The following is a 12,802-nucleotide window of genomic DNA, read 5'->3' as shown; positions in this document are numbered from 1 at the left end:
CGCCATGAATGCTGGGAATCGTAGGCTGTCAAGCGATAACACAAGAACTATTGGGTGGAGTTACTGTTTTAACTCCGGATAGGCCCTGGGTCCGCATCACCTTCTGGGAGTTGTAGTTCAGAAGCCTACATTCCATTAGGCTTGTTATAGGGTCTCATCAGGGAAGCAACGCGAAAAGAATGCACTTGATTTCAGGAAATGGTTGTAGTGTTTTGTGAGTGGGTCCTCGGAGTTCAGATGTTTTTAGCCTTTTTGTGTGTGTGCTACGGACCCTTTGGCAGCCTGGTGAAGTCTGGAACACTTCTCAAATTGTTTGTAAATGCACAAAATATAAAAATTAAAAAGGAAACCAATTATGTCGAAATACAACTTTTAAAATAATAAAACAAATTTGTAACATAGTAATACTTGTTTATTTACACATTAAGATCTATCCAGCAGTAAGTGTAGTAACTACCATAATTTTGAAGCTAGTGATGGGTATGATACCAAGGTATCTGCAAACAACTATATGAAAATATGATCTCACATAAGAATTGCTGATACTGTGGTTTGTTTTCCTCAGTCCTGAGATGCTAAATTTCAGTTGTGGCTAAAGATAAAATCTGTTTTCTCATTCATGTCCACAGACCTGTTACTGGGAATCTACTGACCCTAGGTTAAGAACTCCTGAGTCCAGTCCAAAGTGCCTAAGCACGGAGCTTCTTCCTACAGCTAAAAGCCTCAGCTCTCAGAACTAGTGCTGTCCAGTGCTATACCCATGGTCTATGAGGACTATGGGAATAGATAGCTGTGGGGGTCACGGAGGCAAGACCCTTTCTTTATCAGATTAATTATCCCACTGGAGATTTAGAAACCCCACCGATCTCTTTGTCTATTTATTTATTTTATTTTATTTATTTGACAGAGAGAGATCACAAGTAGGCAGAGAGGCAGGCAGAGAGAGAGGGGGAAGCAGGCTCCCTGCTGAGCAGAGAGCCTGATGCGGGGCTGGATCCCAGGACCCTGGGATCATGACCTGAGCTGAAGGCAGAGGTTTAACCCACTGAGCCACCCACGTGCCCCTCCCTTTGTCTATTTAATCCTCTAATGTACATAGGAAACGTTAAGTTAGTTATGCCTGAAAGGGCAGAGTATACATTAAATGCTATACAATTGTCTCAAATATCAAGTGGTCACTTAAGTTAATGCCTTCAGCAACTAGGTAGATAACTTAATGAGAGAAGTGAACAGGTGATAAAGAAGGTAATTGCCAAATAAGTTTCAGTTTCACCATTTGGGAGAGGCCAATGCCAGGTACCTGGAGAACAGAGACAATGATAATCAGCTCTACTTGATTATTGCCATGTAGGAATAAGAAATAAGTATTGCCAGATTTTTTTTTTTTAATGGAAAGCTCCAAAGTGGATTTTTAATGATATTTTTTCCTATTTTGAAGGTGGTCTTCTAATTTAAAAAGAAATTTTAAATTGTGTTGGCTAAATAAAATACATCTGCAGCAACTTTGGTCACTAGTTTGTGAACTTTCTGATTATTCTGGAAGCATCTTGCAGGGGCTATGCACGAAATAGGCAGTTACGAAATACTTACAGATGATGGTAAAAAAAATTCTGCATATAGGCAACTTCAACTCCCTTATTGCATCCAAGGGCAAGAATACTAAATGGTGTAAACTTCAAATGCAGAACAAGAATAAATATGTCCTGGGCACCTGGGTGGCTCAGTGGGTTAAGCCGCTGCCTTCGGCTCAGGTCATGATCTCAGGGTCCTGGGATCGAGTCCCGCATCAGGCTCTCTGCTCAGCAGGGAGCCTGCTTCCTCCTCTCTCTCTCTCTGCCTGCTTGTGATCTCTCTCTGTCAAATAAATAAATAAAATCTTAAAAAAAAAAAAAAAAGAATAAATATGTCCTGATCCTGGAGCAAATCAGGGAGCAAATAACTTCCAGTCTCATAAAGGATACAGAGTTCAAGTATAGAGGACAAACCTAATCTACAACAAAGGCCAACTTCTCTTCAGAGGATTTTATTTCAAGATAAAGCATAACTTCCACCCTGACAATGATTACAAAAGATGAAAAGATATTTTGCCTCCTTTCACCTTTCAAATAGAGCATGGCAGTGCAAACGTCTCTAAAACACCTCTGCATAGTTCTCAGTAGCTACAGTCCAGTCATAGAAAATGCTTCTCCATTTTCAACTGACATGAGATTTGTTAGGAAATCTCTGTAACAACTTATTGAGTTTCATGGGGGGTAAATTCCCAGATTCTCCTGTATCCTGGATTGATCTCATCTTTCGGGCCCCCTGAAAAGACAGAAAAAAAAAAAAATGACAGCTCTAGAGTTTATCCTGACCTAGGCCAAAAGTTCTCACAATGCCGCAAACCACAATAACACATTAACCAGCCTGGAACTATCTGTGTCATCTATCCAGTCTCCTTTCAAAAGGGACTTGGAACCTACAGATGACAGTATGACCTGAGCTACCATGACAGCTAGCAACTAATTTTAGGCTAAAATCCAAACAACCTGCCCTTCACAATATTTAGCTCTATTTCAGACAATAATATCTATTTGAGCAGCATTTAAAATTTTCCCATTCATTCCTCCATTTAATACAACATTCTGTAAGATGGGTATTAATATTAACCTCCTTTTACATCTGGTATAGCTAAAGCCTAGAGCAGTGAAAGAAATCGCTCAAGATCACAATGCCTTCAAAACATAACTTTTTTCACGTAGGGTGAGTGAAATCGCTCCCACAACTTTCCTCGCCTTTGTAGAATGAAAAGGTCCTCCTATCACCTAGCAAGAGGCAAGAACAATTACTTGTATCCCCGCCCCCATTCTCCTCCCAAGAGGGCACCCTAAGAGCCTTCTATCACCTCAGCCCTAGAAGCACAGTCGAAGAAATCCTGGATCTCTTTTCTGCACGCTTCGTCGCGGAATTCATTCTGCTTCCAACACGCCATCATCACCGACATCTCTGTGATACAAGTCGCCTCTGGAGGAGCAGAACGAGAGAACCGTCAGTCACAAGGAAACCTTTTACCTTAAGGCCCTCCCACCCAGCCGTACGGTGCATCCCTCCGGCTTCCTCTCTGGAGCCTCCCTGGTTACGACTGCTCACCGCCCTTGTCCCGGCGTCGTTCCCCAACACGGTTAGCTAGAATGAGGGGCTTGTTGGGCTTCAGTATAGGCTTCCGCGGGTTCCCCAGCCGCGGTAAGCGACCCCGCAGGCTGGGCGTCGCCATTGCGCACCGAGCTCCCGGCAGGCTCTGCGTCGTCCCGTACGTGACCCTGCGTGACCCCAAAGAGCTCGACGAGCGTAGGCGCGCAACCTGCGGGAAGCTGGGACACCTGTTTGGTTTCTTGGCCTTGTAGGCGGGACGCTGGGATCCAACACTGGCCGTTCGAGACGTGTGTGCAGGTTAGGAGAGAGTCTTTGGGGCTCGTTCGCAGATCTAGACCGCTCTTTTGTGGGCTCGCGGCCCTGAAGTCTCTGGGCGGTACTAAGCAGGGAACATCTAGTAAATGACCTGATAAAAAGGACCCTCGTTTATGGTGGGAGCTGGCTGAACTAGAGTATGATTGACATAAGCAAGGACAGAGGATGGGAGCGAATCAAAATATGAGACTTAAATATGTTTGGTTTGGACAGATTTTGTATTTTGGCAAGTCTTCAAGAACTGTTGGATTTTACTACCTTTAAAACCACCCCAAAACTGTAAAGAAAAATTAGGATCTTTTAAACAGTTGCTATTACTGGAACAGCTGGGTGTCTCATTCAGTTAAACGTCCTGCTCTTGATCTCAGCTCAGGTCTTGACAGCGGGTTGTGAGTTCAAGCCCTTCATTGGACTCCACGATGGGAGTGGAGCCTACTTATAAATAAATAAAAATAAAGTTGCTACTACTTATGTATCTTATCTATATATCCTTTGCTCTCCTTTGTAATAATCTAATTGGGTAGGGTGGGGTTTAAGCATTTTGGCATTTATCATCTAATTTAATCTCTCCAATCCTGTGAAGATATTGGTGGTATCATTCCTATTAATAGACTGGACCCATCAGTTGTGATGCCTAGCTTCATCAGACTTGGTTCTAAGTGTCTTTAAGCTATTTACAAAACTCAAAGATGTGCCAGGGATTCTCAAGGCCTTTAAAAATAAGCTTCAAGAAATGGTTCTAGGGATGTGGCTGGAGCTTGAGGCGTGCAGGGCCGGAGACGCCGCAGACCCGGGACCCGGAGCAGCTCGGAGGCGGTGAATAATAGCTCTTCAAGTCTGCAATAAAATGGCCTCCAATAAAACTACATTGCAAAAAATGGGAAAGAAACAGAATGGAAAGAGTAAAAAAGTAGAAGAGGCAGAGCCTGAAGAATTTGTGGTGGAAAAAGTACTGGACCGACGTGTAGTGAATGGGAAGGTGGAGTATTTCCTGAAGTGGAAGGGTTTTACAGATGCTGACAATACTTGGGAACCTGAAGAAAATCTAGATTGTCCAGAGTTAATTGAAGCATTTCTTAACTCTCAAAAAAGCTGGTAAAGAAAAAGATGGTACAAAAAGAAAATCTTTATCTGACAGTGAATCTGATGATAGCAAATCAAAGAAGAAAAGAGATGCTGCTGATAAACCAAGAGGCTTTGCCAGAGGTCTTGATCCTGAACAAATAATTGGTGCCACAGACAGCAGTGGAGAATTAATGTTTCTCATGAAATGGAAAGATTTAGATGAGGCAGACTTGGTGCTGGCAAAAGAGGCAAACATGAAGTGTCCTCAAATTGTAATTGCTTTTTATGAAGAGAGACTAACTTGGCATTCTTGTCCAGAAGATGAAGCTCAATAATTGTTTGATATATATATATATATATATATATATATATATATATCCCAGATTTTATATACATATAAAATCTTGGTCTTTGTTTTTTGATTTATTAGTGTGAAGAAATAACATTCTAATGAAAATCAAGTTTGATATATTTGTTTTGAAGTAGTATTGGGGGAGTTGTTGGGGTTTTTGCATCTATAGCACTGGTTACTTTAAACAAATAAAAGCTTTCTGTAGTTGCTTCCTTTATCGGAAAAGAATATTTGAGACCATGATATATTATCCCCCTGCATTAGAGAACCTTTTCTAAATGTTGGGGGAAATCTTCATAGTCTTTACTCAGTCAGAATTTGTGTTTAACTCCTATATGCCTAAGGACCATTCTAGGTTTTTTGTTTATTTAGGGGTTTTTTTTGTGTGTATATATACTTAAAATACATAAGTGGTTTTTAACATTCACCAAAACAAAAACAGCATTTTATAACCATGGATAAGCCCATGTTTCCAGGATGCTATCATTTTCAGCATTTTAAGAAATAAATCACTTAAAAAAAAAAAGAAAGAAATCACTTAAAGTGAAGTTTTTCCTGAGGCCTTAATCTTTCAAATTTTGTAATTAATTGGACAATTTAAATATAAACAATTTAAATTGGACAATTTAAAAGCAGCCATATCAGAATCCATATCCTTCTCTACAGCCATATAAATGCAAGTATATTTGCAAGATCCCTGAAAGGAAAATTTTATCACTACCAAAAACCTCCCCACCCAAATGACAAAACTAGACAAGTCCTTGTGTGTTTTACTTAGGTAAGCAATACTTTAGTTAAATGGACATTTAAAGATTCCTTCTAGTGAACCATTCCTTTTTAAGAAGTTGAAATTCTCTGTGCTGTCTTGACTAAAAGGTCGTGATTCATGGACTGTCTACAACTTCCTTCATGGAAGCTAATCATAATCAGATGGTTAGAGATGTTGGCAGTTTAGCACCTGCTGGAGTAAATGGGTGGACAGGCTTGTATAATCCAAATTTTTCACCTGCATGTTTTTTCTTTACCCCAGTTCATTCCTGACATGTAAGCTCAGTCTTTTCAGTATTTGAGTTACTGGTTCAGCAGAAACCAGGAAAAACCGTAACTTTGTAGTCAGAATGTTATCCAACTGTACATTGTTTACTTTATTGTAAATACTGGTAAACAGTGGTCAATAAATAGTTTTATATTCCTTTAAAATAAATGGTTCTGGTAATGGAAGCTTAACTTGAACAGCTTTTAGTTCATATGAGGACTACTTCGGAGGAGCAATATTTATTTGGTTGTATAAAATTTAGTGTGCTAAAATTAAAAAATTTTATCACTGTTAAAGTTAAAATCATTTATCACAGATGTTTAATATTCCCACTGATCTCTGCAAGACTGATTCTTTTTCTTCTGTTGAGTCTCAGTTCCTGTCGGAAAGGCCTTCCCTGAGCCCGCCCCCCCCACACCAAGCTGTTGTATTTTTTCCATAGCACATATCACAGTCTGAATTATCTTGTTCACTTATTGTTTGTGGGAGGCCATGGTAAGATTTGAGACGAGGACCAAACCAGGCCCTGACTTGTGCCTCCTTTAAAGGAAAGCTTGAAGGATTTTCTGTGCATGTTGCAAACTCTTTAGTAATCAGCTAAAAATAGATACTTTTCTTATGATTGTTTGTTAGCTATATAATGCCTCACAGCCTTGAATAAAATTGGCACTGTTGGACATCCTCCTTGATGCTCCTCCTGCCCCCATCTCTTTGTCTCTTAATTTCTTTTCACCATCCTCTTACCCTCTCGACCCTGGTCGGTTTGTCACGCTGGCCACGACAATTGTTTATTTACAGTTTTGCTTACCAGCAACACCCATTTAAAATAAGCACCATGAGAGAAAGGGACCCTGTCTTCCTGAATCCCCAGTGCCTAGAATAGTGACAGTAAATACTCGTTAAATGAACAAATGTTTTGACATGTTTTTCCAAGTCTCCAAGTGTATCATACTCAGCCCAGAAATATAACCAAGCAGAAGACACTGTTTAAAAAGAAGTCATTTATTATACAAAATGAAACATAAGAAAATAGAGAACTGCAACATACAGATTAATAAAGACATCAGTCCCGTACTCCACTGCCACCCCAGCAGCACAAATAAAACTGATTCCTGGTCAGACACTTCTTCCACCAATAATCTTGAGCCTGTTGCTGTTCACAGATCAAGCTGGGCCCAAACCAGAGAAAATTCACATTGTTTGCTTTCTCTTCATATTGGTTCTGCTTTCTCTTGCGGAAACATAGCACCTGGTTTACCGTGGTCTTTTATGAATACTTCTTTTGTGATAGGATTAAAGGAGAAAGTCTGGGAAGCACTGTCCACAAAGCAGGCATGAGTCTCCAGCCACAATAATTCATAAACAACTGGCCCACTTTGTACATAAAAGTGCTAAGGAATGCCAGTGTGAACTGGTCTAATTAGGAGAGGTAAGGATGGTTATACACTTGGCACTTACCCATTTTATTGCACATCATGAAACTTGATTCCTAACCTTAGTTTGCACTTGAGTAGTATGTAGTTTGCACTATAAATCAGCACCTGCATTTAAGTAGATTGCAAATTCAGAAATCAGAGTCCTGAATTCGACTTCTTTTGTGGGTCGCTACTATTTTAATATAAGTATGTTTGAAGGTCTGTCTTTCCCTCTTGTTCTTTTCTGAACAAGCTCAAACAGGTTAAGCAAACTTTCCATGCTGTTGTGAAGGGTATTTTTTACTAAAAAATTAAATGGAAAAAGAACCACCCTGGCAGTGAAATCCAACCCCAATTACAGCTGCCACATCCTTAGATGTCACAATATTAAGGGTGGGACCCTAGTTGTTGAAGCATCTAACATACACACACACACTTCTGGTTGTATATCAGTGTGTATACGTGTATATAGAAGTACATACATTAATTTCCAAACAGATAAACTGAATTAATTAATTCATTAATATATTATACAATCAGAGTAGTGCTAAAATCCAAAGTATTCTTTCTTATTCCACTGGCCCAGAAAAACCTAATGGTCTCCCTGCCCATTAAGCTTTATATTCAAACCACAGCGATAAAAGGGTTTGGCTATACCCTAAAATCTGCCTAACAATTTTTTATTTAGTCAGCCTCTTGTGGATATCTCTTGCCTCACTTCCCCTGGAGAGGACCTTAGGTGGGCTCCATCAAAATGCAGTCTCAGGGGCGCCTGGGTGGCTCAGTGGGTTAAGCCGCTGCCTTCGGCTCAGGTCATGATCTCAGGGTCCTGGGATCGAGTCCCACATCGGGCCTTCTGCTCAGCGGGGAGCCTGCTTCCTCCTCTCTCTCTCTCTGCCTACGTGTGATCTCTCTCTGTCAAATAAATAAATAAAATCTTTAAAAAAAAAAAAAAAAAAAATGCAGTCTCAGTAAGTACTACAAAGTTGTACAGACAGATACTGGTAATAGAATGATGTTTGAATATTCATTCCACATAAAGTGAAAAATGCTACATAATATGAGGTAATGACTACAACTATATTGCTGGGTTGTTTTTTCCAACATAATTTTCATGACTCTTTGGGGAAAACGAGACTTTGGTAGCATATAAAAATAGTAAAATAGAAGAGTTCATTAGGCAAATAGAAAAGACAAAGACCTATAAAAATCTGCAGTTTGATTTGCACTGGTCTATTTTAACATTCCAAAATCATTTAAATATATATGAATGATATATACTCTGTCATCATTTCCAGCCTGAGTCTCTATCTGCAACCTAAAATAGAGCAGGACAATTCATTAAATTGACATGGCATATATTAGCCATTGAATCTTCATGTTTATGAGATGAGAAGGAATTCATGATATACTCTTAAGGGGAAAAAAAAAGGCAAATCAGGAGTAAAAAAAGCTGTCAAGTCTATAGTCAGTTTAATGCAGGGGAGAATGAGTGTGGGGATGGTGGCAAGGCTCCTGCATCTTCATCAGCTACTGTGGAAAACCAAGAAAGAAAAATCCATTTAAAATAAAAAGTTTGACATTGAAGACAAGTAAATGATATTAAAAATACAACTCTAAGAACCAGAATACAACCCACCAAGAGTTCTGCTTCACCACCAACATGTTTATAAAGCAGGAGATGAGGAAAACAGATTAGGAAAGGTACTGAATAATGAAAAGTTTTAAAGAATAGCATAAAGTTTTAAGATCTTAAATCTGACCCACCTTACCTCATTCTTAAACAAGTACCAAGGTGTTGTTCCAATCACAGTTGAGAGAATGAGATGGCTAGAAAAAGATGCAGTTCTTTTAAAATTCTGTTCAATCAGCACTTTGAAACAAGTGGGTGTTTCAGGCATTTGCTTCCCACTAATCTAAGAACTAGAGACCTCCACCTCTCCTTGAAGACAGGCCCTATTACCACAAGCTGAGACAGTGGGTACACAACATTAGGATAAAATATCAGTGGCTATAAATGGAATTCCTTGGACTCATGATAAGACAGTGTTCATTAAGGTTGTGCAGCAGACGTCCCTGATAGTAGAATAAGGACTTCTGTCTCCTTAACTCTACCAAGTTAAAGGCTCTTGCAAGGATAATTAGAGATTTTGGATCCTTTTCATGAAGATCTCGTGTAGATAATCCCAAAATTTCATCTGCTTTGTCTCATTGTTGTGGATCATGGCAGTGAGAGCTTCCCCCTGGTCCAGACCTTGCCAATAATCTTGCAGCCACATCTCCTTCCAGCTGAAACATCAAAATGGGAGTTGGATTATGGAACCTCTGCACAGCTATGGTCCTGCCTTCTCTGAATGGGTCAAAGAATCTTAAACAGATACAGTAATCTCTGGCTGGGACAGGGCACTGCTTTGAAGAGAATGAAATGTGAAGTAAATCTAGTAGTAGTACAGGTGACAGTAAGCTGCAACACATTATCTATCACACAGCCCACCCACAATGAGTGAAACTTCCTGACTTGCCCACTCCAGGTTCCCAAATGTGGAAGGAGTTCAGAGGAAGGCAGGGCAAGGGCCAGCGTTCTCTGTAAGAAAAGCCAGGGAGCCTCTAGATGGTTACCTTATTAAGTTGCACCTTTATTTCCATAATCAAAATGAAGGTGCTGTGATGCCCAATGTCTAGATAAAACATATTTTTTTAATGTTTTACATTTTTCTTCTAGTAAATCATACTATGTTCAGCATATACTAGATACAAATTACTTTATGGAAGGCTCCATTCCCAGAAGAAAAAAACTTTGCCAGCCGTGTATATAGACGGCCCTCTGCTGCCATCTACTGTGCAAGTCGGTCTCTGCAGGCCAGTCTAGCAGCCTTGCTTTCTTAAGCTTAATAGTCTTATCACCTCTCCCCAAACAGATGTGGCTTGCTGCACGTTGCTTCAACACTTTCACACCTCCCATGCTGACCTGTTTCCCAGTGCACCACCTTCTGCCACTTACTGCACACGCTTCCTCACTTTTCTAATTCACACTGCCCACCACTGTTCATTATTATTTATTGAAAGCAGTCCTTCTCTCTTGTTTAGGGCAAATGCGTAATTTATCATCCAAACTAGGGTACTTTTAAGAGTGAAAGGAGATGCTATTAATAATTATGGCAGGTTATGGGTTAAAGCCTCTGCCTTCGGCTCAGGTTCATGATCCCAGAGTTCTGGGATGGAGCCCCAAATCGGAATCTCTGCTCAGCAGGGAGCCTGCTTCCCTTCCTCTCTCTCTGCCTGCCTCTCTGCCTACTTGTGATCTCTGTCAAATAAATAAATTTTAAAAATCTTAAAAAAAAAAATAATTATGCCAGGTTAACAGATGTAAACCCTACAGCAGACAAACCTCTCTCAAAATACCCATCTTTGTATTGCTCATCCCCACCCCCATCCTTAGGAAGGTGCTAAATAAACAGCTGAGTTAATTTTCAGGAGAGTCTAACTCCTCAGCCTAGTATTCAGGCTATGTATAGCCTGGCCCCAGTTTATCTGCCCAACTCTGTCTCTCATCACTTCATCTGAATAGGCCCCCTCGAAGCCTGTTTTGACCTGTTGCAAACACTGTTCACATAAGCTGATCTCATGTTGTCACCTTGAATGATATTTTGCTTTGCATCTTTTACTGAGCTTTTTCAGTTTGTCTTATCTCCCCAACCAGACTCTTGACACCTTAAAGGCAGAATAAGTCCATGTCATAATTTCCTTATACAACAATCCCCTAAGCATCTAATACGAGTTCACTGCCCACAGCAAGCAAGTCACTCAATCAGTCATTTGATTCGATGGCCACAGGGTCCTCAGCTATCCTTACCTGTCATTCTCAGGAATCTCTTCCACACTGCCAAAACCAGGTGTGGGCACCGGGCAATCCATGTGTGAGGGCTGGGCAATGTGAGGTTCAGGGCCAGGGATATCCCCAGGAGAGGCTGCGTGAGCTTTCTCGGCCTCCAGCCGAGCCAGTTCATGGTCACAGACGAAACACTCGAAGCCATTGAGGTAGTTAGGCAGCAAAGGATCATTCACTCCCCACTCCCGATGCTTCAGACTATCCAGAAGGAACTGGTTGGTGATGCCCCCAGGCTGCTTATATGCCAGGTATTTCATGTATTCCTCATCATTCTTGTCCAGAAAGTCAATAAATTCTGCCAGCTTCTGAGGTGACTCAAAGTCATCAATGAGGATGATGGAGTGATTGTTGGGCATCCAGTCCCTCACAGAAGGAGAGCCGCGATACACAGGCACAGCCCCGAGATGCATGGGGCGCCAAAGTTTTTCTGTCATGTAGTCATCACAGATGGCATTTTCGAGGGCCAAGTGGAACTTATAGCGAGACAAGAAGGCCAAAAGCTCTGGATCTTCGGTGGTGGCTGTGGCTGTGTCCCGTAACCGCGAAGTGGGCAGGTCCCGATTTTGCAGGCATTTCCCATAGGAATCCACCTGAGCAGGGTAGAGTACGGCCGTCAAGTGGGTGCTGCATGTCCGCCGGGACGCCAGGGGTCCCGGCCTCAGCCGCACGCGCCCCCTCGCGTCCACCCCCAGCCCCGCCCCGGCCCCGGCCGGCCCCACCCACCGGGATGTAACGCATCAGCTCGCGCACGTAGCGGTCCCGGTCCGCAGGCACGTCGCAGTGGGACTGCAGATAGAGCAAAGGCGCGTAGCCGCGGCGGCGCCACTCGGCGCGCTCCTGTAGCGGAGGCGCCGCGCGGCGCAGGTAGGCGGTCCCGGGGAGCCACTGCAGCGCCAGCGGGTAGTCCGAATGGCGGCTGAAGGTGGCAGTGAGATTGAAGAGGCGGATGCCGGGCCCGTGGCTCAGCACGAAGTTGTTGAGGGGCGATTCCTCGTGCAGAAGCGCCCAGCTCTGATGTGCCAGGCGCGGCAGCGGCGCCTCAGACGCGCGAAAGTCAGTGCCGTAAAAGAGCAGCGCGCGCGTCCGCGAGTGCCCCCGCACCCGTCGGTCCCGGGACGCCAGGCACGCACCGCGCGCGCACTCAATGCGCTCCGAGTCGCCCGGAAAGTGCGGAAATAGGCCTGGGCTCCACCACAGCAGCACCGGCAAGTCCACCGCCTCCTCCCTCCCTGGCCGCGGGGTTCCTGGACTGCGCGCCACCCCGACCGCGCCCAGCGCTGAGGGCGACCGGAAAACCGCACCATCCCATGGCTCCGTCCAGCCCGCCTCCCCGCCGGTCTCCCTCTCAGCCACGGGCCCAGAGCCGCTGACCATACAAATACTAAGCACTCCGAAGACAGCAAGCACAACCCCGCTGCGGCCCGCCGCCATGTCCACTGCCAGCTGCCCGCTAGCCGCACCCCCCCACCGCCCACCAAACCCGCAACTCCCCCCGGCAGCACTAGACCCCGCCCTGCGGTGAGTCGCAACCCGACGAGGTCCTACGCCCGCGGTGCGTGTGACGCATGCGCAGTTCTGCTCAGCCAGCCACTTCCTGG

At 43.2% G+C, this 12,802-nt stretch overlaps 2 protein-coding genes and 1 pseudogene across 8 annotated transcripts; 1 reads left to right on the top strand and 2 right to left on the bottom strand.

Moving 5' to 3' along the window:
• Positions 1 to 2,007: 2,007 nt before the first annotated feature.
• On the bottom strand, positions 2,008 to 3,305 carry CHCHD1 (coiled-coil-helix-coiled-coil-helix domain containing 1). Of its 2 annotated transcripts, XM_045083510.1 has the most exons (4): positions 3,130 to 3,305; positions 2,885 to 3,003; positions 2,729 to 2,804; positions 2,180 to 2,304 (listed from the first exon to the last, which is right to left on the bottom strand). In XM_045083510.1, exons 1-4 carry the CDS (start codon positions 3,251 to 3,253, stop codon positions 2,234 to 2,236), a joined length of 390 nt encoding a protein of 129 aa, XP_044939445.1. In that variant the 5' UTR covers positions 3,254 to 3,305; the 3' UTR covers positions 2,180 to 2,233. The 2 variants fall into 2 exon arrangements, with proteins under 2 accessions (XP_004769475.1, XP_044939445.1); XM_004769418.3 differs by lacking the exon at positions 2,729 to 2,804 and having other exon boundaries at positions 2,008 to 2,304; positions 3,130 to 3,302.
• Positions 3,306 to 3,419: 114 nt separating this feature from the next.
• LOC101689959 lies at positions 3,420 to 6,064 on the top strand (annotated as a pseudogene).
• Positions 6,065 to 6,886: 822 nt separating this feature from the next.
• On the bottom strand, positions 6,887 to 12,773 carry FUT11 (fucosyltransferase 11). Of its 6 annotated transcripts, none has more exons than XM_045083489.1 (4): positions 11,928 to 12,773; positions 11,169 to 11,794; positions 9,088 to 9,145; positions 6,887 to 8,230 (listed from the first exon to the last, which is right to left on the bottom strand). In XM_045083489.1, the coding sequence occupies exons 1-4, from the start codon at positions 12,633 to 12,635 to the stop codon at positions 8,129 to 8,131; spliced, it is 1,494 nt and encodes a 497-aa protein (XP_044939424.1). In that variant the 5' UTR covers positions 12,636 to 12,773; the 3' UTR covers positions 6,887 to 8,128. The 6 variants fall into 6 exon arrangements, 4 of the variants coding, with proteins under 4 accessions (XP_044939424.1, XP_004769481.1, XP_004769479.1 ...); XR_200696.3 differs by having other exon boundaries at positions 8,190 to 8,230; positions 9,088 to 9,604; XR_200694.3 differs by lacking the exon at positions 6,887 to 8,230 and adding an exon at positions 8,765 to 8,848 and having other exon boundaries at positions 9,088 to 9,604.
• Positions 12,774 to 12,802: the final 29 nt, after the last annotated feature.

This window comes from Mustela putorius, unplaced genomic scaffold (genome assembly GCF_011764305.1).
Source record: "Mustela putorius furo isolate JIRA1106 unplaced genomic scaffold, ASM1176430v1.1 tig00000698_pilon_pilon_pilon, whole genome shotgun sequence".
NCBI lineage: Eukaryota > Metazoa > Chordata > Mammalia > Carnivora > Mustelidae > Mustela > Mustela putorius.
This window is presented reverse-complemented; position numbering and strand designations above follow the sequence as displayed.

Bases quoted from the DNA above. Each gene is read 5' to 3' on its own strand.
- CHCHD1 (XM_045083510.1), bottom strand. From the start codon at position 3,253: ATGGCGACGCCCAGCCTGCGGGGTCGCTTACCGCGGCTGGGGAACCCG. The intron at 3,004-3,129 runs GTGAGCAGTCGT...CTGCTCCTCCAG, and splicing joins ACGACGCCGGGACAAGGGCG to AGGCGACTTGTATCACAGAG. The intron at 2,305-2,728 runs GTTATGTTTTGA...CTGTCTTTTCAG, and splicing joins ACTCACCCTACGTGAAAAAA to GGGGCCCGAAAGATGAGATC.
- FUT11 (XM_045083489.1), bottom strand. From the start codon at position 12,635: ATGGCGGCGGGCCGCAGCGGGGTTGTGCTTGCTGTCTTCGGAGTGCTT. The intron at 9,146-11,168 runs GTAAGGATAGCT...ATCTTTTTCTAG, and splicing joins GAGATTCCTGAGAATGACAG to CCATCTCATTCTCTCAACTG. The intron at 8,231-9,087 runs GTAAGGTGGGTC...TTTATTTGACAG, and splicing joins GGTACTTGTTTAAGAATGAG to AGAGAGATCACACGTAGGCA.